General features: G+C 37.0%; 2 protein-coding genes across 2 annotated transcripts; one reads left to right on the forward strand and one right to left on the reverse strand.

Annotated features, from left to right (window-relative positions):
* Positions 1–476: 476 nt before the first annotated feature.
* Positions 477–9489, reverse strand: LOC127859440 (uncharacterized). Its single transcript, XM_052396823.1, has 2 exons — positions 8275–9489; positions 477–2678 (listed from the first exon to the last, which is right to left on the reverse strand). Exons 1-2 carry the CDS (start codon positions 8977–8979, stop codon positions 1365–1367), a joined length of 2019 nt encoding a protein of 672 aa, XP_052252783.1. The 5' UTR covers positions 8980–9489; the 3' UTR covers positions 477–1364.
* Positions 9490–16998: 7509 nt separating this feature from the next.
* LOC127859451 (phosphatidylcholine transfer protein-like) lies at positions 16999–23354 on the forward strand. The gene is made up of 6 exons (XM_052396841.1): positions 16999–17376; positions 18282–18399; positions 19344–19423; positions 19934–20105; positions 21917–21984; positions 22827–23354. Exons 1-6 carry the CDS (start codon positions 17221–17223, stop codon positions 22902–22904), a joined length of 672 nt encoding a protein of 223 aa, XP_052252801.1. The 5' UTR covers positions 16999–17220; the 3' UTR covers positions 22905–23354.
* Positions 23355–23647: the final 293 nt, after the last annotated feature.

The raw sequence follows: 23647 nt of genomic DNA on the forward strand, positions 1-23647 counted from the left end.
TATAGGATGACACTCTTGACGCACATGTATTATGCCCGTTTTTCCCAGAGCGGGTATCATTGGAGTCGCGTTCTGAGAAAACTGGGCATAATGCATGTGCGTAAAGTGTCGTCCCAGATTAGCCTGTGCAGTCTGTACAGGCTACTCAGGGACGACACTTTCCGCCTAAATTGGACTTTTGCTAAGAAAAGACTTCATTCAAACGAACAATGTCATAAAAGCGGAAAGTGTCGTCCCTGAAATCTGCACAGGCTAATCTGGGTCGACACTTTACGCACATGCATTATGCCCAGTTTTCTCGGAACACGACTCATGGTATTCGGCCTGCAGATATGATGATCGTTTTGGTGTCATTAGACATATCATATGCATACCGTACATAACACGAATAACAATTTCAATAAATTGTGTGTGAGTTCGATCGGATCTTTTTCTTGTCACATATTTATGGGCCGGAACTTCATGCAATTCATGTGCATTTCTCAATACTTTATTGCAAAATATTGTAAATACCGAATTATTTGACATAAAAAGATACAATACTGTCTTTTTTGATAAAAAAATAGTATTTGAATGTTATTTGTAATGATGTGGTAAAATGTAAATGTCATAGATTTTTACACAATTAAACGATACAAATTTACCCGTATATGGATATATATAAACCACTAGCGCTTTCAAGCTGATACTTTGCATTATTCAAATACACGTTTAATAAATTGACCATATGCATTTATCATAATAGACTCAGAACAGTGAAATGCTATTGAACCAAACGTTAATACATAAAAAGGGAAATAAATAAAAATGATGACAAATGTCAAAATATTTCAAATAATACTTGAAGACAATTTTAACAAATTTGAAAGTTAACGTGCACCCTGACGACGATGTCCGCTTTTTATGGCTTCAGCTTGCAAACCAAACAGTCTATACTCGGAGAGATTTTTCGCTGAAATTACAAATAAATCAAGCACTGGTTTTCATAGCAAAACAATCGACAATGCGCCATGCAGTCGGCTGTCCGGCTCGAGCAGTGGTAGGTACACGCGCTTCTCACCGCCGCGCCCCTCGCCCCCCCCCCCCCCCCCCCGCCATCACACAGCACAAGAACACTCCAAACTTAAATGCCTTTAATTTAGCAAATATAGCTGGATTCGGAGCATTGTTCAAGATTCGTCTCGTCTTTCGGAAGTCTAGTCAGTTAGTGGGTAGACAGTGCATGATCACACTCCGAGTCCTCATATTATGCAGCCTCAGGCGCGGAAGCACCTCATAAGCCCGAATCCACACATTCCCTGTTCCATGCAGCTTCTGCATTCGGACGCATTCGAGTTGAATAAATTAAATTAATTAGACGGAGATCAACACGGTTTCGAGGTAACGTCACCACAAAAACAAAATGGCTTCAATTCTTTCACATGCATGCAATGGGAAGTGTTTCCGTACCTGTTAATGCGGACTATTTCCCCAATACGCTGTATATTGACCCTGTTCCGCATCTCGTATGTGGCTTCGAAAATCCCGCATCCCGGATAAGTCACAAGCGTCACTTCGAGTCTATCCAGCCGAGATTTTTCCGGCGCTCTCAGATTGAAGAAAGTTGCGCGACCGTACAGCGTCGATTCGACGTGTTTTAAGCCATCGGAAATCTTTCGTACTTCTTGAACCTTGTGTAAATTTAATTCAATACATTTTGGTTGACCGGATTTTAATTGGTTTATTTCCCTCAGCATGTGTGCCGCGAGGAGCTGGGAATCGGTTGTGTCTGTGCCAACCTGCACCGACTCGTAGCACGCACAAAAGTTTTCGGGAATCCATGCATCGTAACACGAGCGAGCGGCTGGAATTTCATTAAACAAACTAATGCCCTTGGTCCTTCCGTTTTCCATTTGAATCGTAGGATTGCGAAAACTTTGGTTCATGATATCAATCAATGTTTGGTGAAAATCGAAAAACGTTATCAGTCTGTCTTGGTTTACGCGTAACGCTCTGTCTAATGACGGATACCGTTCCTTGATATGTTCGGGAACCAGCAACTCCATAACTGGCATCCGGTCCTCCAGGCGCCCAACAAGAGTGTTCCGGATGCGCTCGAGCCGACTCCCATGGTCCGCGAACAACACAAACACCGTGTTCTCAAGGTGACCGCCATATTTAAGCCATCTCAGAAACTCCAAAGTGAAATCGTCGCCGTATGACAGTAAATTGTCTGCTTCGTGACACAGTGTATTCGTAAACGATAGCGCAAACTTTCGCTTATTTGTGTAACTCGTCAAAAACTGTTTTAAAAACTTGTTCTGATGAACGTACTGTGGTAAGTCCTTGTAACACATTCTCTGGAACGTTGTAGCGCTCTGTCCAATTATATTCTTCAACTCCAACTGGTATTTGAGGAAGCTGCCAATCTTATTCAGCTTGTTCTCCTTAGCTAGCTGTTCGATGGCCAGATAGAAAGGTCGCATGAAGTGGTCAGTGGGCGGATCCCGCCAGCCGCCCTTGTGGTTTTCGAACGTGCTCTCGCCTGTCCAGTCTTCCGCAAAGAACGTGGCGTAGCCTTTTGCCGAGAAGTTTTTCCAAATGAAGGGTAGATCGTCACATGGGGTGGTGTCGCAGAAACCATGGAAGACATTTCCGGCTAAGAGGGCCATGATATTGGGGAACGTGTTCTCGCCGACCTGAGGTGAGTAGAATAAAATTAAATGAGTCGCGTTCTAGGAAAACTGGGCTTAAAGCATGCGTAAATGGTCGTAGCATGCGTAAAATGTCCTCCCAGATAAGCCTCAGCAATGTGCACAGGCTTTTAAGGAAAGACGCATTTCTTTTTATGGAAGTCTCTTATCAACATTATTAAGCGGAAAGTACCCAGTGGACACCCAACGTTGCTGCAACCTTGTATTTAGGTTGCATTCAAACGTTGCAGTTTGGTTGTAACAATGGTTTTTATGAAAGTTTTCCTGGCGTTTTTTTCCCAACGTTGCTGCAACGGTGTATATAGGTTGCATTTAAACGTTGTAGTATTAAAAAAAAACTGTTATATTTACTATCAAGTATGTAAAAACAAACAAATTTATAACTCTATCTCTCTCTGTTTAATGCCAACCGCTCTTTCGAGTATTGTAGGCAGATATGGACACTGTCAAGTCCGTTTCCTTGAAAGAACCAGTACTTGGTGTCTATGGAGGAGATAATGAGAACGCTCCACGAGTAAGAATCGAACCCACGAACTCCCGAGTGTTAGGCGGACTTCTATTCCACTACACCACCGCGACATTTGAAAAATTCAGCAAATTTTGTTGACTTATATTTTGTCGTTGAAACTTTGAAACTATAGAATCTACCATTTTAATGCATATCACAACTTAAACAATTAATTTTATCCAGCGATTTTGAGTAAAAGCTCATCTTAAGCATCTTTAAGTTTTAGCGGCGACACTGAATTCAAGGGGAAAAAAAACTACCGGCGATACTGAATTCAAATGAGAAAACGACAGAAAAACTGCAGACGCTAAAAGAGTGCACAATTACCTAGAAGCAACGTTGTTGCAACATCCTTCTCAAACGTTCGACTGACGTTTCGCGTGCAAAATTGCAGAAACATTCGGAAGTGATTACTAATGTCGCGATAAGAATTCAATGTTTCTAGAACGTCATTGCAACGTTATGAAGAAACGTCATGGTAACGTTTTGTATGCAACGTTATGGCAACGTTGGTAATGGTTGTCGACGTTGCAACATAAATATTACGTTTCAGCAACGTTCGTAAAACGTTTGATGCTCATTGGGTATCGTCCCTGATTAGCCAGTGCGGATTGCACACGCTTATCTGTGGCGACACTTTTCGTTATTGCATTAAGCCCCATTTTCCCAGGGCTTGGCTCATTTTCTTTTAATAATTGACTCACCTAAACTCAAACCAGTTTTCGCAAACTATTTCAAAGTAAAAAAGAGCTATAAGGAGTCGGACACAATGCACATGTGTCAGTTGTCCATTTGGAAGAAAGGGAAGAAACGAAGACAGATAAGAAAGTTATGAAAAATAAGAAGGCTTATTCAGCTTAATCTAGTTTCTTATTTCAAATGTAAGCAACAAGTAAATGCATATCAGATATTATTTAGGAAATAAATTTTCTTTGAAAACAAGAGATGGTTATAGTAACTCAAGATATTCAGGGTTTCGAAGTTTAAGTATTGCTTGATATATTTTTAGACTGTTCCAAAGACTGTAGTTTTATTAGTGAAAACGTGGAAAGACTCTTTTAAAATCTACAATCAAGTGAAGTGTCTCTTTAAACCTGAACAAATTGCTATCCGTAAGTTACACTCAACTACCGTATACGAAGAAAGTTCACAAATATTAATATTCGAATTTAGATAAGGCCGGCATTTTTTATTATCTGTTTTACGGGAGCGACCGACCCTATTTTTCGACAAATACAAACAAAAATAAAAGTCACTTTCTTTTTTTTTTTTTACATTTTACCCGCCGACCTAGTATTTTATCCAAAACTAGAAAAAATATGCGCAGATTGTCGAAAGTGTTGTTCAAAATTTGTTTATAATACGGGTTGTTTCGTTGTTCCAATTCGACTTGTAAAGCGTCAGCGATTTTCATTGGCTATTGCAGCTAATACCACACGCTATTAGCCAATCAATGAGTATTTAACAAATGATTTACATATTGCATTTCCGAAATGGCGGACATTAACATCAACGAGACAAATGTAGCATATTTTAAAATCAAATTAATTAAAAACGGAGCAGAAACAATTTCAATTAGAAAAGATAATCTTCAGAACACCATTGTTGACATCATGCCCATATTATGTGATACGAAATTCAAAATAATAATGAGTTTTTGAAGATGATGCAGAGGTGTCACCATCGATAACTTTCAGTGTGTTAAGAAGTTTTGGGTAGGTTTGATAAATATGCGTATTTATTCAAATGCATATCCTGTAATATTTTTATAGATAAAAATCAACATCCCGAAAATGTCCAATAAGTACTACTTTACGTTTCTTTATAATGAACATGAGGACTGAACCACAGGTACTTGCATCAATAATCCCATTCCCCACCAACCCATATATATTCTTTATTTAGAAAAAAAGTATGCAACACAGCTTTTGAAGAAAATAACATTGGGTCCCGATGTTCGTATGTCCGTCAAAGTCACAAGAAAGTTTTATTTATTTTTCTTGACATTATTTTTCAAAAATGAGTTATTATTTAGCCGAAAAATGACGTTCTATCAACAGTAAATAATGTTTTCATACTGCGAGATTTGTACTGCAAGGAATGCAAATAAATTTATCACACCTCAGGCTCTGTTGATAAATGTGCTCAGGGCCCTCGTTTGGCTGTTTTTTGGGCCGAAATTCGGCCCCATTCCCACCTTAAAATAGTATACTTTTTTTCCCCTATTTCACCTAAAAATTCCCCCCTCCAAAACAAAAAAAAATTAATTATTTTTTTACTTTTATACCTATGTTGCCAGCTGGTATCTTGCTATAAACCTTTAAGTAAATGTATATTTATGTAAATTAAATTAAAAAACAGCAATATTGAGTGTTTAATGATTGGTGAAAAGATCTTGTAAAATTCCCCCTTTTCGCCGGAAACGACGTGAAATTCCCCCCTCTAAGGGCCCCGGCCACAATCCCCCTAAGTATAGCAAGAGCCCTGGTGCTCAATCGGCTCTACGTATTTGTTCCAAGGTTTATTATTATCTTCACATTTATATAGCCATCTCTGTTTATTATATATCCAAAACATGTTATTGCTGTTTCTCCTTAAAACAATACAGACAACACATTCCATAGAAATTTTCATTTGAACTTAAACTGTGAATAAGAGAGGAACAAAATAATATGTGCAAAGGTTTACACTCTTTTATTTTGACAATACTGTGAGTCTTTTACGAAATTTTTAAAATAAAATACTGTTTTAAAATATACAATTACATAGTTCAAAAGTTGTGTTCTATATATAATTAATCTTGCGAGTAAGTTATATACAGTCAACAGAGTAATTCTACTAGAACAATTTAAATCCTTGCTACATGTGCTATTTAATTCTTTATACGGCTTTAACTTAAGAAAATGTTCAATGAAATAAATCTAGGTTTCTAGGTATATTGTGTCTTTTACCTCAATATTTTGTTGGGGCTAATGTGAAGCCAATGGACATGATATAAAACCTACGAAGATTACCGCCATACAATGTCACATACAAAATAATAATCACCTAACCCATGCGTTTTGAGAGAATAATATTGTTTAACTCGTTATTATATAAGTAAATATTAAGCATGTGAAACAAGGACGGGTTATTTTTAACTCCAAATGTATGATTTGATCAAACCTAGAAGAAGAAAACACTAACATGTTACACACCAAATATTGAACCCCTGACCCTTGCGGTGTCTGTGTTGTTATGGATTATCAAAGACATTAATCTGTATAAATCAGTTGACCCCTGAAGCGCAAACAGTTTTGACCACGGACACATGCTTTGAGGAAACTTAGCAAAGAACCACTATATGGTTGGCATGCAACGCAACAAACCAAAGGGCCTTGCGGTTACAGAGAATGATTATATTATTTATATTTATAAGTAAAACAGTAACCCCTAGGGAGGGCAAATTTTCTGCATGATTTGAACAAACTTCAAAGAGGACCTCATAACGATGTTACACACCAAATATTGTAGTCATGCCTCTTGTGTTCACTTTACATATATAAACACTATAATTCTCTCTGAATATAAAATGAAATGCAGCATATGTTTTTATAAGTCTTTAACTCACGGTTTCTTAAATAAAATATTCACATTTTATGTACTAGAACTTTCACTACATAAAGTTTGGATCAAGATCAATTCAAGCGCAGTCTGATCAGGATCCAAAGTGTTCGCTTAACATCTTTAGAAGTACTGACTGAATGACAATTATGTTGAACAGTTTGGATCCTGGTCAGACTGCTCTTTTGGAGCCAAAATGGTCGCAATCGCCCTAAGGTCCAATTTCCTGTTATGTGGCTCATTTTTTCTTATGATTGATACAAATTATCATGATATAAAGCAAGTCTGTTGTATATTAAATAGTATTTTTAGTGCGCATATTCCACCCATGGATGAAAGTTACAAAGTTGGTTGTTATTTAAAGCTATTAAACAATTTAAAAAGTTTTCAATTCTTTTTTAATCAAGTCAAATGCATGCTATATTTGTTATAAACATACTTATGATTAACACTCAACAAAAGTTTAACGATCGCTATAATACACTACACACCCGGCGTGGTTAATGGTCTCTATTGAAGCAATATGGTATAATTCATGCGAAAGGTGCTTTTACATATAAATATATATAAACATATGTTTACTATTATTATAAAAAGCTTCTACAACAGTGCAATAAGATATATAAAACACTTAAAGGTTAATGCAAGTATACATAAGGTTAAATTGGCTTAGTTTTAAATTTTCAAAATGAAAAAAAAATCAGTTGAGACAGTTTTATTTTTATTTATTTTTTTGGTAGAGTGCTCACTTTTTATGATTTTAATTTTATTTACCCCCCCCCCCCCCCCCGACTCAATTTTTTTTTAATTTCCCGTAAAACAAATTTAAAAAAATGCTGGCCTAACATCAAGAATCCTTGTCATTTAAAACCGTCTACATGTACATACCGACTATTTCAACACGGTATCTACACATTTAACGCATGATTCATTAAACGATGACGACACGGAGATCAACTGTCATATACAGCGATATTTATCAGTTCTGATGTTTTCACCTCAACGATAGAGAGAAAGTTTGCTCAATAAGATTTGTCTTATACATAAACAATTAAATACAGTGTATATTCAATTATGCTTGCTATTTACATGCAAGTGCACTACCATGATTGCTGTTAGTTTTGGGGTTTTGTTAAAAATTAGAACAAATGAACAAATGAAAAAATTAAAGAACTTTTCTCAGAGCCGCGCTCTGGGAAAACGGGACTTAAATGCATGTGTGTTAAGTGTCGTTCCAAATAAGCCTGTGCAGGCGATCAGCGACGACACTTTCTATACTGGAGTGTTGTTTAGTAGAAACTTCTTTTAAATGAACAATTCCGTTGAAGAGGAAAGTGTCTTCACTGATTAGCCTGTGTGGACTGCAAAGGCTAATCTGGGACGACACTTTACGCAAGTCCATTAAGCCCCGTTTACAAAGAGCGCGGTCCATATACACTAAATATAAAAGTACGCGAGTAATGTTAATACCTTCATCAAGCCCCGCAAGTCATACGAATTCAGGTCCTCCTTCAAATACTTCATAGACTTTGGAAGCTTCCGGAATGCCGCCGACCTAGATACGGAATCAATACCGAGGAACACTACGCTCAGCTGATCCCGCGTCTCATCCATCACCGAGACCTCACGCGTGACGTCACCAACGTTGACGCTTGTAAGAACTTTCTCAAATATGACGTCACCGTTTCTGTCTCTACATATCACCTGATAAACGTCTGCTTTTACGGAATACTCAGGAACGAAATGTGTTTCTTCACCGAATTTTACCGTTGCGTCGTCTCTGTTCCTCGTCACAATCCTAAAGACGCAGTGGACTTGGTCCTTTTGGAGGTTTAACAGCTCCATTAACGTCGTATTGAATCTGAGCACACCAGTGTCATCCTGGTGGATCAGCTGGGGAGTTTTGTCGCATGCAAGCGGCCCAGGTTCCCAGACGTAGGGCATAATCGACGGGTCGAACGGGTCCAGTATTGGTATCACACATGTGTTCCGGATGTTTATATTCAAGTAGGTCTGCCGCACTATCACGTGAAAATATATCGCGAGTGAAATAATCAACACTACACACGAAATTAATGCTATTCTACGAATATATCGTCTTCTACAATATTTAGATGTCATATTTATGGAAATATCCGTTTGTTTCATCACACGAACCATATCGAAACCCGCCATAAACGGGTGGTAACAGGCAATCGTATCCAAACGAGTAGTAGATACACGTATTTGCAATTTGATATCTTAAGCTTAACATTCACCACCGTTTGCGTACTTGATTTGCTTCAAGTGTGTATTGTGTCTACTACATTTTACAAAAAGCTTTGAAACGTTGATAGCAAAATTAATGGTAACAAGATATTCATGTTCAATAATCTATCTTAACATTAACTGTATAAACCGTTCCAATAATCCAATAATCCTTGCTGAAGCATGAATCCAACGCGAATAAAATCGTTTCTAATAAACACGTAAACGCAATTCTTCAAACACGAAACAAAGCAGTATGCTAGGTCTTTTTTCAAATCTTTTTCACTATAACAGGACGAAAAATGTCGACAATTGATGTGCTTATTTTTTCAGAGAAATCGGTACAATGACCCAATTATATCAACCATAATAAGAACCAGCAAAGCGTATCAACCTGAATACCACCGTCACAAGTCACTCTTTTGTTGGACAAGCTGTCGATTGGAGTTATCTTGTATTGCTTTTAAAGGGATCTTTTCACGGTTTGGTAAATTGACAAAATTGAAACAAGAAATATCTTTAAAAAAGATATACGGCGTTGATTGTGGTTTGAGTTTGTGAAAGGTAAAGAGTTCAAAAAATGAGACCAAGGATAGCGAATGTCTTTTTCTGTGCAGTTCTTAGCTGGATCACACGCAATACGGGATGTTACGCGGAGTTTTCGCGGCTTATTTTACATAATTACATATTGCTGGTCATAAACCTATAGATACAAAACAGAAAACCAAATGAAGACTGGAAGTGAAATTTAAACATATGAGTCAACCGGCCACACGCGAAGTATCCGTACATATTTTAAATATTTATACGCGCGGTCTTCGAACAAACCTGTTTTAGTGGTTTGTCGGGCATTGCTTTTTGATTCGATTATTAACAGTATCGAGAATCATCGCGCTCATGCTTAATACATTAGGCAATATGGTGGAATAATTCTTGTTAAATTAATTAAAAATAATATTTATCATGGTATTGTTGAAAACACATAAAGAATCTATTATTGACATACCATAATTATATCGCTGAATATCTTCATTTAACATCTTTTGTGGTCTAAAGAAAATCTCAGTTCACCTAGTTCACGGATAGGGTCTATATTATATAACAAACTGGCCACGAACTCAGGTCAGCACATAAGCGTCTTCGGACGCAGCGATGACCTGTAAATAAACCCTGATAACTCGCGGGTTGAAATGCAATGCATTAAAGTGAGGCCACGCTTCCACTGCTTTTTATACTTTTACATGTTAACATGTTGATAGGAATATGAAAGTCAGTACTAAAATGAGAACATAGCCTTTAAGTAAAAACGCTGTTGCCTCTGAAAATAAAAGGTGGACGCACAAACTGTATTGATGTCGAGATTGAGTGTAAAATTGTTCTATCTATTAAGCCTTTTCATTAGAGATAAAATTGTTTCATGCTGAACACGCAGTAAAACAGTGTTACAAAGACGCGGACATGTTTCCAATGTTCTGATGGTATGCTCATATCAGCCTATGGGATAACTGAAGTGTATTCATTCTGAACTAGCCGCGGGAAATTTTATTTGAATTTTATTGGACAGTTACAAAGGTCAGGTAAGGTGAAAAGCTGGCGTATACAGCTAACGCCGAAAAAGTTGTTTCAGATTCGCAAATTTTCGGTTACGTTATGATATTTGTGAGGAAACCGTATTACTGAACATTTGCCATGGTCTAATATAGCCATTACATGCATCTTTTGACGATTCAAAAACTTAAAAATTATAAAGCGTTGCAACGCGAGATGATTAAATAATTTGGAGAGTTCTGTTGTCGTTTAAATTTGTGAAACTACGAAGATTGCTTATATAAAGTATAAAATACGCATTTAGTGATTGCTTGGCAGGATAGCTCAGTTGGCTAATGCGCTTTTACTTCAGGTTTCCGGGGGTCGATCACTGGTTCGAGCCCTGCTGCGGGCTACCTTTTTTTCCCTTTTTAAATTATATATTTGATTTTTTACTGGAGCTTTTAAAATTGAATGTTTACATTTATCAATATAGAGCATTTAATGACAAACTTCAAAACATGCCAAAATCTGTGAAAAGGCCCCTTTAAAGGAACCTTTTCACGTTTTGGTAAATTTACAAAATTGAAAAAATTCAGATTCGCACAATTTCGTTGTAGTTATGATATTTGTGAGTAAACAGTAATACTGAACATTTACCACGCTCTTAAATATCCATTTTATTCACATTTTGACGATTTAAAAACATGAACATAAAAAAGCTTTGCAACGCCAAAACGATTGAGTAATATTAAGAGCTATGTTGCTTTCGTTATATTTCATGACACTACGAGGAATGCTTCCATAAAGTATAAAATGCATTACTAATTGTCTGAGCACGGATGGCGGAGTGGTCTAGTGGTTAAACTTGTATTCCGGGGTTCAGTGCTTCGAGCCCAGTTGAGGGTTACATGTTTTCTTTCTTTAATTGTATTCTTGTTTTTTACCGGAGCTTTTTAGATCCAATGTTTTTATATTTATCAATATAAATCATGGCAAATTTCAATATGTGCCAAAATCTGAGAAAAGGTCCCTTTAAATACATTGCGTAAATTGTATACATAAAATGTAAGATTATGAGTACCACAAGGTCGGATAAGATGTTTAATCAACATTCTCAATCGACACTTTCCATGCACCGATTTGTTTCAATGTGTATGCTATGGCATATGTTAAAGTATGTGATTTTGTTGACGTACATGCTATTGACATAATATGAGCCTTGTTCTAAGTAAACTGGGCTTAATGCATGTGCGTAACGTGTCGTCCCAGATTAGCCTGTGCAGTCCGCACAGGCTAATCAGGGACGACCCTTTCCGCCTAAACTTGATTTTCGGTAAGGAGGGACTTTCTTGAATTTAAAAATACCATAAAAACAGAAAGTGTCGTCCCTGATTAGCCAGTACAGAATGCACAGGCTAATCAGGGACGACCCTTTCCGCCTAAACTTGATTTTCGATAAAGAGGGACTTCCTTGAATTTAAAAATACCATAAAAACAGAAAGTGTCGTCCCTGATTAGCCAGTACAGAATGCACAGGCTAATCTGGGACGACACTTGACGCACTAAGCCCAGTTTTCTCAGAACGGCTCATCTATAACGTATGGACACGTATATCAGGAATATCTGATACAGTACACAAGATAGTCTTAAATATAAATGGACAGGCATGTAAAGGATATTTCATTTGTCTTAAAGTGTGTATAAAAGCATATAATTATATGTGTATTAAAGTGCATTAATAATTATGTTTTAAAAATCCGCATTGACATTTTGCAGCATAAAGTAAACCGTTTATATGGCGATACAATTAAAAACTTAGATCGATAGTTAACCCATTTATGCCTAGTGGACTCTCCCATCCTTGGATCAATTTATTTCCAAAATTAGGGATGTCTAGTTTATTTATTTCTATATTTAGAATATTTCGTACGGAAATTCCTTTAAGCAAACAGCGCAGACCCTGATGAGACGCCGCATCATGCGGCGTCTCATCAGGGTCTACGCTGTTGGCCAAGGCGTTTTTGCTAGACGCTAGGCATAAATGGGTTAATGCTAATGGGTTACAATAAAACAAAAATACAATTAAATAAATATAAACTGTATTTAGGAGAGTTAAATTGATGTTACATTATTCGTTAAACAGGGCGTTTTCCCTTATTTAGCATGGTCTTATAAAGGCCCCTTTACCCAATAGAAAGGACCCTTCCCTAAACAGATTTTTTTTAAATAATGCATTTTCTCTCAATTTCAAGCTTACTTTGGAAACTTGTTTACTTCTTTCTCAGTATTGTTGATATTTTTCTCAGTTGTTTCGATATTTTTTATCCTTTCTCAGTTTTTCCCAAATCAAGAAAAAAGCATTGTGAAGTATTTACGATAAACAGTCAACAAGAGTGATTTGTGTATAGAAAAAGCTCAAAACCATTCATGTCACACGGTTTGCGGGCCCCACGTTGATATAGGGAAGAGGACAATTACAACGAGCGAGGCATGGTATAGGGGAGATAACCCTGGGTTATGGTTTGGTTAGGGTTAGGGGTCGGGTAAGGGTTTAGGTATGGGTTAAGGCTAATCCTAACCCAAACCCGACCCCTATCCCTAACCCTAACCCTTACCCTAACCCTCTAACCCCCCCCCCCCCCCCATGCGCATTACAATACCATGCCTCGCTCGTTGTCGTTGTCCGCTTCCCGTTGATATATGGCACCACTGCAGTGTGGGGCAATGACAAATGCAAACTGTGTATTGATGTCCTAGTTGTCCTCCTTTTCCCTCAAAACAGTTTCGAATGATGGGCGACAATTAATGAGGGACAGTTCAAATATATATATATCGCGTAAGTACATTTGTATACATGTATGTTTATTTCCCATCTTATTATCATAATGCCCCTCGTTTAATGCATTCACTGACAAATGTTTGCGCATAAATTGCTGTGTAAGAAGCAAACACAAGTATGTGCTTAAGGCAATTAAGTAAAAAATAATAATCTAGGAGTTCTTTTCTTACGGTTATGGCGCTTCACGTATGGGGCCCGTCCGTATCGTCTTTCTGTTCTGAATGTCGAGTTGATCAAAATAATAACTGTATATTTACAGTTCTCCTTGTTGTGTGCGTCTTCTTGAATAATTTACGTTGCAAATCTATGCTACACAATTAAATATACACATATTGAGTATCGTCATTCAATAAAAACGTTTTTTTCCAAACTGTTTTTTCTTCTTCTCAAAGAACATTGATCCGAGCAAGTATCGGCCCAGACCAACCATTCAAGGAGCATTGGGGTCAAGTGTTAGGGTCGAGGTCTAGGGCTGGGATGAACTGGAGGCACTCCTTTTCGAAATAATCTTTCAGTATGATACCACTGTCTGGCTACAAAAATTGTGAATAAAATGAGACGAAAAAAACAATTTCAAAATAATCGATATATCTTTTAAAGGGACCTTTTCACAGATTTTGACATGTATCGAAGTTTGTCATTAAATGCTGTATATTGATAAATGTAAACATTGGATCTAAAAAGCTCCAGTAAAATAACAAGAATTAAGTTAAAGAAAGAACAAATGTAACCCTCAACTAGGCGCTGACCCTGAAATAAAAGTATATCGCCTAGACAACTCAGCCATCCGTGCTCATACAATGAGTGCAGTATTTTATGTTTTATATAAGCAATCCTCGTTGTATACCAAAATATAAAGACAACAACAGAACTCTCAAAATTATTCAATCGTTTCGCATTGCAACGCTTTATACTTTTCAGGTGTTTAACTCGTGAAAATATGCATATAATGAATATTTTAGAGAATGTAAATGTTCAGTATTACTGTTTCTTCACAAATGTCAATACTATAACGAAAATTTGCGAATCTAAAACATTTTTTTTCCATTTATGCCAATTTACCAAATCGTGAAAGGCCCTTTAATATTGGAAAAACTTGGCTTTATTAAGCGCGTAAAGTGGCGTCCTAGATAAGCATGTGCAGTCAGGGACAACACTTACCGCTTTAATGGTATTTTTCGTTGAAAGAAAGTCTCTTCCATACGAAAATCCATTCCCTGTGGCAAGTGTCTGTTTGCTTTGTCTGTGCGACTCATTAAATATTTAAAGCGAGCATGTGAATGGTACGCGAATGGAAATCAAGTATTATCATATCTTATCAGTATTGCATCGGAATATTTTCAGTTATCATGCACGCACATGCAAGACGACTTTTATTTCGTTTTATCTATAAAATATTATAGATTTGAAGTGAAGTGTTTCAACTGAATATTTGAACAAACACAAACAAACCACATTGTTAGGTATAATGTGTATTTTTACACTTTATGAAATGTGGTATTAAATAAATCAATACAGTGAACTTTAATTTAATACTTTAATAATTTCAACTATATCTACAGCAAATGTAACACAATACCTCCCGCCAGACCACCATAGTCAAATCTTAAAGATAAGATTCCAAGCTTTGTTGAAAACCACTTGAAAACATACTTAGCTTAATAGGTTATTATTTGTCGTGTTCAATATATATTCATAGTCCTTGCTTTTCATCTATGTCTAAATATACAAGATGAATCGAATCTGTATTGCAACAGGTCTAGAAAAATCTATATTTATCGATTTACATTTTCAAGCGTTTATTTCATCGCATTGTAGGACAAACACATAGAATACAGCGCTGATTACTTCCCTGAGAATGATGTAATCCCAAGTGTACAGTGTGAAGTTTTAAGGGATTACTGGCAATCTTGCTAACGTGATGGTTCTATTCGAATTTCATTTTATAAAGCAGGGACATAAATGCAATCAACAACACTGAATAATTAGAAAAGCACTGCACTTGTTACGGTAGTATGTACATACTGTACTGTCATACAGATATCCGTGTAGGCAATGAAATTATAGAAAATCACGAAATAAAAATCTCTCTAGCAGCTCTTTAACTTCAAAATACACAAGCACACACACCTTTGTAATGAAACTTACTACAGCACATAGTTTCAGATAATCTGTTTTGGACAAATGACTTGATTGTTACAATACGCTGCATATTATATTAAAGTAACAGTTAATTATTTTTGCGTTAAAGTTCTCCATAGTCAATACTACTTCTCAGATCAAAGATCTAAAATACAAAGTTTCATGATAGATCTTTGATAGATCTTTGCTAAGACGCACAGCTAGACGTTTGGAAGTATCATAAATTGCGTCAAATAAGCAGCCATTCATTTTCTACCATGTTCGCCATCATCATCATCATCACCATCTTTATCATTACCATCTTTATCATCATCATCATCATCATCATCATCATCATCATCATCATCATCATCATCATCATCATCATCATCATCATCATCATCATCATCATCATCATCATCATCATCATCATCATCATCATCATCACCATCATCATCATCATCAGCAGCAGCAGCATCATCATCATCATCATCATCATCATCATCATCATCAACATCATCATCATCATCATCATCATCATCATCATCATCATCATCATCATCATCATCATCATCATCCTCCTCCTCCTCCTCCTCCTCCTCATCATCATCATCATCATCATCATCATCATGGGTCTTAGGGCGTTTCGGCCAGCGTAGCTCAGGCCCAGCTTGCGCAATTGTCTGGTCAGGAGCTGAGCTGTCCGCTTAACAATCACTCAAGGTTTCGTGTAGCTCCTGGCTAGACCGCGAGATGTGCAAGCTGGGCTATAGCTAAGCTGGTCGCATATGGCAAGTCAGGAACGTAACATGTATGGTACTTCAACACTCCAACCAATACTCACGGGTGTTTAAAAAGGCGAGAACTGGATCGCGGAGACGTTTCTTGAATTGCTATTCTCCTTGAAAATGCTTAACTGATCCTCTTTCTGGAAAAAATGGCTTAATGCATGTTTAAAACGTTTCGTCCACGATTAGCCTGTGAAGTCCACTAAGGCTAACCTTTCATGACACTATCCGCTTGAACTCGAATTGTCATAAGAAGAGACTCTCTTACCATAAAAACGGAAAGTATCGTCCCATCGGCGGACTGCAAGGGCTAATCTGGGATGACACTTTACGCACAGGCATAAAGCCCACTTCTTCCAGAGAGAAACTCAAATGATTGTTAGTTTTAGTGGCACAAGTTTTGCCGATGCCGGTCACATAGTTGACTGGCAATTGCTTGTTATAGAAACAATAACATTTATAAAAACATTTCAAACCACTGCGCTGAGATCCGAGTGCATAGTATTTTAATTCAACGCGATGTACAATATTATTATTCATGAATTTATAAATTCATTGCGATATATAATATTATTATTATTCAATGTTCTTAAAATGTAGGGGAGATAACCGCTTCTTGCTGGACAGTTATGATGGCTTAGACTATATGCATGTCGAAAAACGCCCAGCGATATCTCAATGCGCATGTGTTTCCTAGTAGCGGAAGTAAACAACTTTTTGACAGAACAAAACATGTGCGTTCGCGTATCGAGCAAGTTTCGGTAAATGTGCGAAAAACAGATTAAAATATAGTAGAAAACATTGCAGCGTATATAGCTTCGAACGCCTTCATATAACAGAACTTGAGCAAGTTCTAGTAACAATTGAGCAGGAACCGAGTTAGTTCACACGATGTCTGGCCAGCAGGAACTCTCACTGGGTGGGGAGTGTGTGTTTACAGACGAGGAGTTTGCGGAGGCCTGTCGAGAGTTGGAGCAGCCACAGATAGAAGGATGGGAGTTCTTTACAGAGTCGCACGGGGTCACTATATATAGGATGTACAACGAGGTACGTGGTTAAATGTGAAATATGAATAATTATTAGGGTTTAATTAAATTGTAATGTATTCTTCTTGATTGCACCTGAACCCTTTCACACTTAGATGCAATGTGAAAATGGCTATTTCAATAAAACCAGAACAGCCTGGGAGTAATGCTTAACTTTGTAAGGAACTACAAATGTATCAAAATACGTATCTAAGTGGTAAAGGGTTAAACTTGTAGTCCCAAGGCAGAGATGAAACATGTGGACTGTAGAGCCTCAAGCCATATGTAGACAGTACAGATTCTGCAGCAGGCAAACAGGTTTGGCAAAACATGCTTCCTCAGGGTTTATTGTCTTGAACTTAACTGTATTGTTTGGCTGTGTTGCGTGGCAACATGGTTCATAAACTTTAAAGAGTCCGCTGTGCAGCCTTGTACCGCTATCTTCATTACTCAGATTATCTCTTAGTGTTTTATCACCCTATCTCATGGTCAAAGTACTTTTTTTGCGACATTTGTTAGTGATAACTGACATTTGGGGTATTTCCATTGGGTTGTTAGTGATAACTGTTCATAACCCCACATTGTGGTAGGAACATATCCAGATGTCAAGGTATATTGGTGGCATATTTCATGTCTAGCCCCGATATTAGAAGGTTGTCTCCAGACCCTATCCGCCTATTGCGGATATCCTTGTTTGGTGATGGTCGCCTCTCTAACCACAGGACTTTTTCACACTTGTTACATTTCTGAGCTGTGCTTGAACAATATCAGTGTCTTACTTTGTCCAAGGTATATATAAAATTTCCTGGTTCAGATTTATCTATAGATATCTACAGACTCTTTCACACACATAAATAAACAATGTGGAAATCAATACATTTACATTCTCTTTGATGGCATCAGCAAATCTTCTGTTTTATTTTTCAGACCTCTGGTTTATATGAATATAAAATCTATGGTGTCCTGGACGATGTATTGCCTGATGTTTGTGCTCAAGTATACATGGACCTTGAATACAGAAAACAGTGGGATTCTTACGTGAAAGGTATAACTTTAAGATTGTTATAATATATACATTTGTGCTATTAAAGTAAAAATGGGTCTTATGCTATAGGCTCAAGCAGCCTGGTACGCTCTCTGCTTTGTTATGTTTCATGGTCTGACTATATGACAGTGTAGATCCTGACCAGACTTCAGTTGTGCATTTACATGTATATTACATTTCAGTTATTTAATTGTATAACGTTTTTGGCAAGCACGCTTTGAAAAATTAAACTGTCATGTAAACGCATCGCAGCATCAGTTTAAGGACCTTATTGTTCTGAATTATTAAGGCATCTGATATCATACATGTGTTCCATATGAAATGCATTTCTCAAATTCGTATGTTCAGGTTATAAACTTATCTTTTTACCCAACACACTTGGGCATGTGGTAATTTGTCTATTGATCAATGCATACTTAAATTTTTCGTCGGTCATTTTATATTTTACAAATGTGTAGAATTGTTTTTGATGGAAAATGTATTTGTGAGAAGTTACTAGTCCTGTTATGAATATGCAATGTCTTACATGTCCCACTTAGAGAACAATGCTATACTTGTACAAATCATTTTTCTGGCAGATCAAGTTTTGTGTCTGTTTAGATTTGAGCATTGTTTAGATTTGAGCATTTTACTATCTTATATGTAAATTATGAATTGAAAGTATTTTAAATCAATACTGATGAAGATAAAATTACATAAAACCTGCCAGTCAATGACCTCTTTATATTTGGCAAGTGAATCTGGTTTTAGACAAATCATTTTGTTCATATCATTTGCTTGGTGGGGCAAGTTTTCTGACAGAGAGAAATTTTTTGGAGACTAGTACATGTAATAAGAGTTCATAGATAGCCAGTTAAAAACAAACTCACAAAAAAAAACATGTGTAAGAATATTCTTTATTAACATTAACAATTCACTGCACTATTCACTGCGTGTCATTTCAGAGCTGTACGAGAAAGATGCAGATGGGAAGAAAGTCATATACTGGAATGTCAACTACCCCTGGCCCTTGTCTAACAGAGACGTATCCTTCACTAATAACAAGATAATGAGCTGCGCTCTGTGAAAACTGGGCTTAATGCATGTGCATAAAGTGTCCGCCCAGATTAACATGTGCAGTCTGCACAGGCTAATCAGGGACAACACTTTCTGCCTAAATTGGATTTTTGCTAAGAAGAGACTTCATTTAAAAGAAAAATGTCATAAAAGCAGAAAGTGTTGTCCCTGATAAGCCTGTGTGGATTGCACAGGCTAATCTTGGATGACACTTTACACACATGTATTAAGCCCAGTTTTCCCAGAACATGGTTAAGATCTTTATTGGGTTCCAATGGCATATTTCTGGATCTGATTTTAATTTTACTGTAAAAGACCTTGAGCAAATTTATTTTGTTCCTACTGCATATTTTGGGATCTGATTTCAATTAGACTAATTAAGACCTTGGCACGAGCTAGTATGTGTTTGCTCGAGTCTCAATGACATATTTTGGCGTCTGAATTCAATTTGACTGATTTAGACCTTGACCCATGCCAGTATGTGTATGCTAGAACTTTACGAGAGCTGGACAGCAATGGTCAGAAGGTGTACGTAGTTCTGGCGCGCAGTGAGACCGTGCCGTCCATTCCGGAGGTGGACGGTGTGATACGTGTTGACGACTATGTTCAGAGCTGTGCACTCACCACGGACGGGAAAGTGGGCTCAAAAGGTATACTGTGTTTTTTCTCAAATTTGAGAATGGGGCTGTAGCACTTTGGGTTGGGAAAAATTGTGTCAGTTTTTAGAATGAAGGTGTTTAATTAAATATTTATTTACTTAAGTTCAACTTGAAGAGCTTGATAGGGAGATGAATCAAATGTTTGAATTAAATTTTTATTATGCCCCCCTCGAAGAAGAGGGGGTATATTGCTTTGCACATGTCGGTCGGTCTGTCGGTCGGTCCGTCCACCAGGTGGTTTCCGGATGATAACTCGAGAACGCATATGCCTAGGATCATGAAACTTCATGGGTAGATTGATCATGACTCGTAGATGACCCCTATCGATTTTGAGGTCACTAGGTCAAAGGTCAGGGTCACGGTGACCCGAAATAGTAAAATGGTTTCCGGATGATAACTCAAGAACGCATACGCCTAGGATCATGAAACTTCATGGGTAGATCGATCATGACTCGCAGATGACCCCTATTGATTTTTAGGTCACTAGGTCAAGGTCACGGTGACCCGAAATGGTAAAATAGTTTCCGGATGGTAAGTCAAGAACGCTTATGCTTAGGATCATTAAAATTGATAGGTAGAGTGACCATGACTCGCAGATGACCCCTATTGATTTTCAGGTCACTAGGTCAAAGGTCAAGGTCACAGTGACCCGAAATAGTAAAATGGTTCCGGATGATAACTCAAGAACGCTTATGCCTAGGATCATGAAACTTTATAGGTAGATTGATCATGACTCGCAGATGACCCCTATTGATTTTCAGGTCACTAGGTCAAAGGTCAAGGTCACGGTGACCCGAAATAGTAAAATGGTTTCCGGATGATAACTCAAGAACGCTTATGCCTAGGATCATGAAACTTTATAGGTACATTGATCATGACTCGCAGATGACCCCTATTGATTTTGAGGTCACTAGGTCAAAGGTCAAGGTCACGGTGTCCCGAAATAGTAAAATGGTTTCGGGATGATAACTTAAGAACGCTTATGCCTAGGATCATGAAACTTCATAGGTACATTGATCATGACTGGCAGATGACCCCTATTTATTTTCAGGTCACTAGGTCAAAGGTCAAGGTCACAGTGACCCGAAATAGTAAAATGGTTTCCCGATGATAACTCAAGAAAGCTTATGGCTAGGATCATGAAACTTCATAGGTACATTGATCATGACTCGCAGATGACCCCTATTGATTTTCAGGTCACTAGGTCAAAGGTATAGGTCACAGTGACAAAAAACACATTCACACAATGGCTGTCACTACAACTGATAGCCCATATGGGGGGCATGCATGTTTTACAAACAGCCCTTGTTTTTGGTCAAATTTGACCAAAAAACTTTGGTAGCAGTGGTTTACATGGCGTTTGCAAGTTAAAATATTGCCACTTAAAAATACCTCTTTTAAAATTGTCTGACCTGTAAGGTCTATACATGGCTGAATTTTTTTGGGTAACACTTTTTTTTTACAATATTTACTAATACTTGGAAATGTGCTTTGTTTTGGCTCTGGTTTATTTGGCAGGTTTTAAAATTAAAAGAGCTAGTGTTCTTGACTCTCTGATGTTTCGAAAGTGCTGCTATTCTTGTACAATGCTGGTACATTTAAGCTACCTGAAGGGAAAACTGGGCTAAATTCATGTGCTCAAAGTGTCAGCCCAGATAAACATTTGCCCCCTAGACTGGATTTATGTTAAGCAGAGATTTCCTTGAAACAAAATATATGTAATTATCCGTGCTTGTAATGGAGGAGCTAATAAAAGTAAAGAAATAAAATAATACAATTATTAAAGATGTTTTTATTTTCAGCATATATGCGTTACTATGACAATCCAAAGGGTTCCATACCAACGTGGCTTATCAATTGGGGAGCTAAGGTAAATTATACAAGACAATAGATGTCAAAAGATATAAATGTATTGTTAAAAAACCATAATTTTATTAAATGTTATAATTTGGTTGTGCTATTTGGTAAAGTTTCCTTCTTTTTTGTTCAAGTTCTGAAAAAAGTATTATATTTTACTAGAAGGGGACCTCAAAATTCCCAATTAAGATTTCCATTATTTTTGTATTAAGTTTTAACATTTAATTCATCTCAAATCAAGCTATATAGGTTTGAGTCTTAACAACGCGATTTTCTGTATCCAAAAGGATCCAATCCCATTCTCAAAATGGTGAAAAAATCACTGGTTTATAAAAATATTGCATAAAACAGATTTGTTAATATACATCTTTCAGAGTTCTTCTGTGTCAATAGATTTATATAGAATATATAATCATATAATTGGAATCGGACGACATAAACTTGACATACTGATATGTTACATATGTAAACAGAATACAAGCAAAATATATAAGCCTTGTCTGGGTAAATGGGGCCTAATTCACTTGCTAAGTTGTCCCAGATAAGCCTGTGCATTTTGTGCTTTCATGTAATTTTTGTTTAAAGGAAGTGTTCTAAACGATCATCAAGTCATAGCGGAAACATTAAGTGTCATCCTTGAATACCCTGTGTGAATTATCAGGGGAGCACAAATTCCACTTTATCTGGAATTAAAAGGGAGAGACTTCGTTTAAACAAAATATATCATTTAAGCGTAGTGTTGTCCCGGACTAGCCTTTATGGACTGCATAGGCTTATCTTGGGCGACACAACGGGCAGAAATTAAACCCTGTTTTTCCTCAGCGAGGCTTATACGGTTTATTGTTTGTTTTGCAGACTGGCGTGCCAGGATTCCTAACCATGATGCAGAAAGCATGCAGAACTTATCCAGAATATTTGAGTAAAAAGTCCTAGCATTACCAGCAATTTATGAGTGTGTTCAACTACTTTTATGTCAGCATTGGTCATTAATACTGAATATTACGTGTTTTATATTTTTCACAGTGAACTTAATTCAATTGATGTGCAATTTTAGAGAAACATTTCAAGTTATGCCTGCATATTTGTGATCAAAACAAATGTTTTTGACATGAAGTTTGAAGACTATTTATTTTAAATGTTTGAATGATTGATCATTAAGTACAAATAAGCCTGTCAATAATGGTTCCATGTTCATGTTCTTTTTACATTTTACCATATTATATTAATGTATATGCTGGTGTCTCAATTTATTGTATTTATCTTGAAACATTCTTATTTCTTTTCTGTGATATTTACTGGGCAATTTATTTCCTTTTTGCAATGTTTTTTAAGTTCTATTAATATAACGTTATTATGGTAAAAATAAAAGTACTTTTATGCGTTCTTTCTTCATGGAAATTTGTCTTACTTCATTAGCTCGTATTCAATTTAAGTCTCGTTCTTGAAGACTGGGCTTAATGCATGTGTGTAATATGATGGGTGTCATCCCAGACTAGTCCGTGCAGTCTTCACAAACTAATCATGGATGACACTTTCAGCTGAAACTGAGAAGATACTTAATTCAAAGAAAATACCATCAAGGTGGACAATGTCTATCCTGCTGATTCAGTGCAAGCTGCTCAGGCAAATCTGGGAAGACTCTTTACAGTTATGCATAGAGCAAATTTTCATCAGAA

The sequence above is a fragment of the Dreissena polymorpha genome, chromosome 15 (genome assembly GCF_020536995.1).
Source record: "Dreissena polymorpha isolate Duluth1 chromosome 15, UMN_Dpol_1.0, whole genome shotgun sequence".
Lineage (NCBI taxonomy): Eukaryota > Metazoa > Mollusca > Bivalvia > Myida > Dreissenidae > Dreissena > Dreissena polymorpha.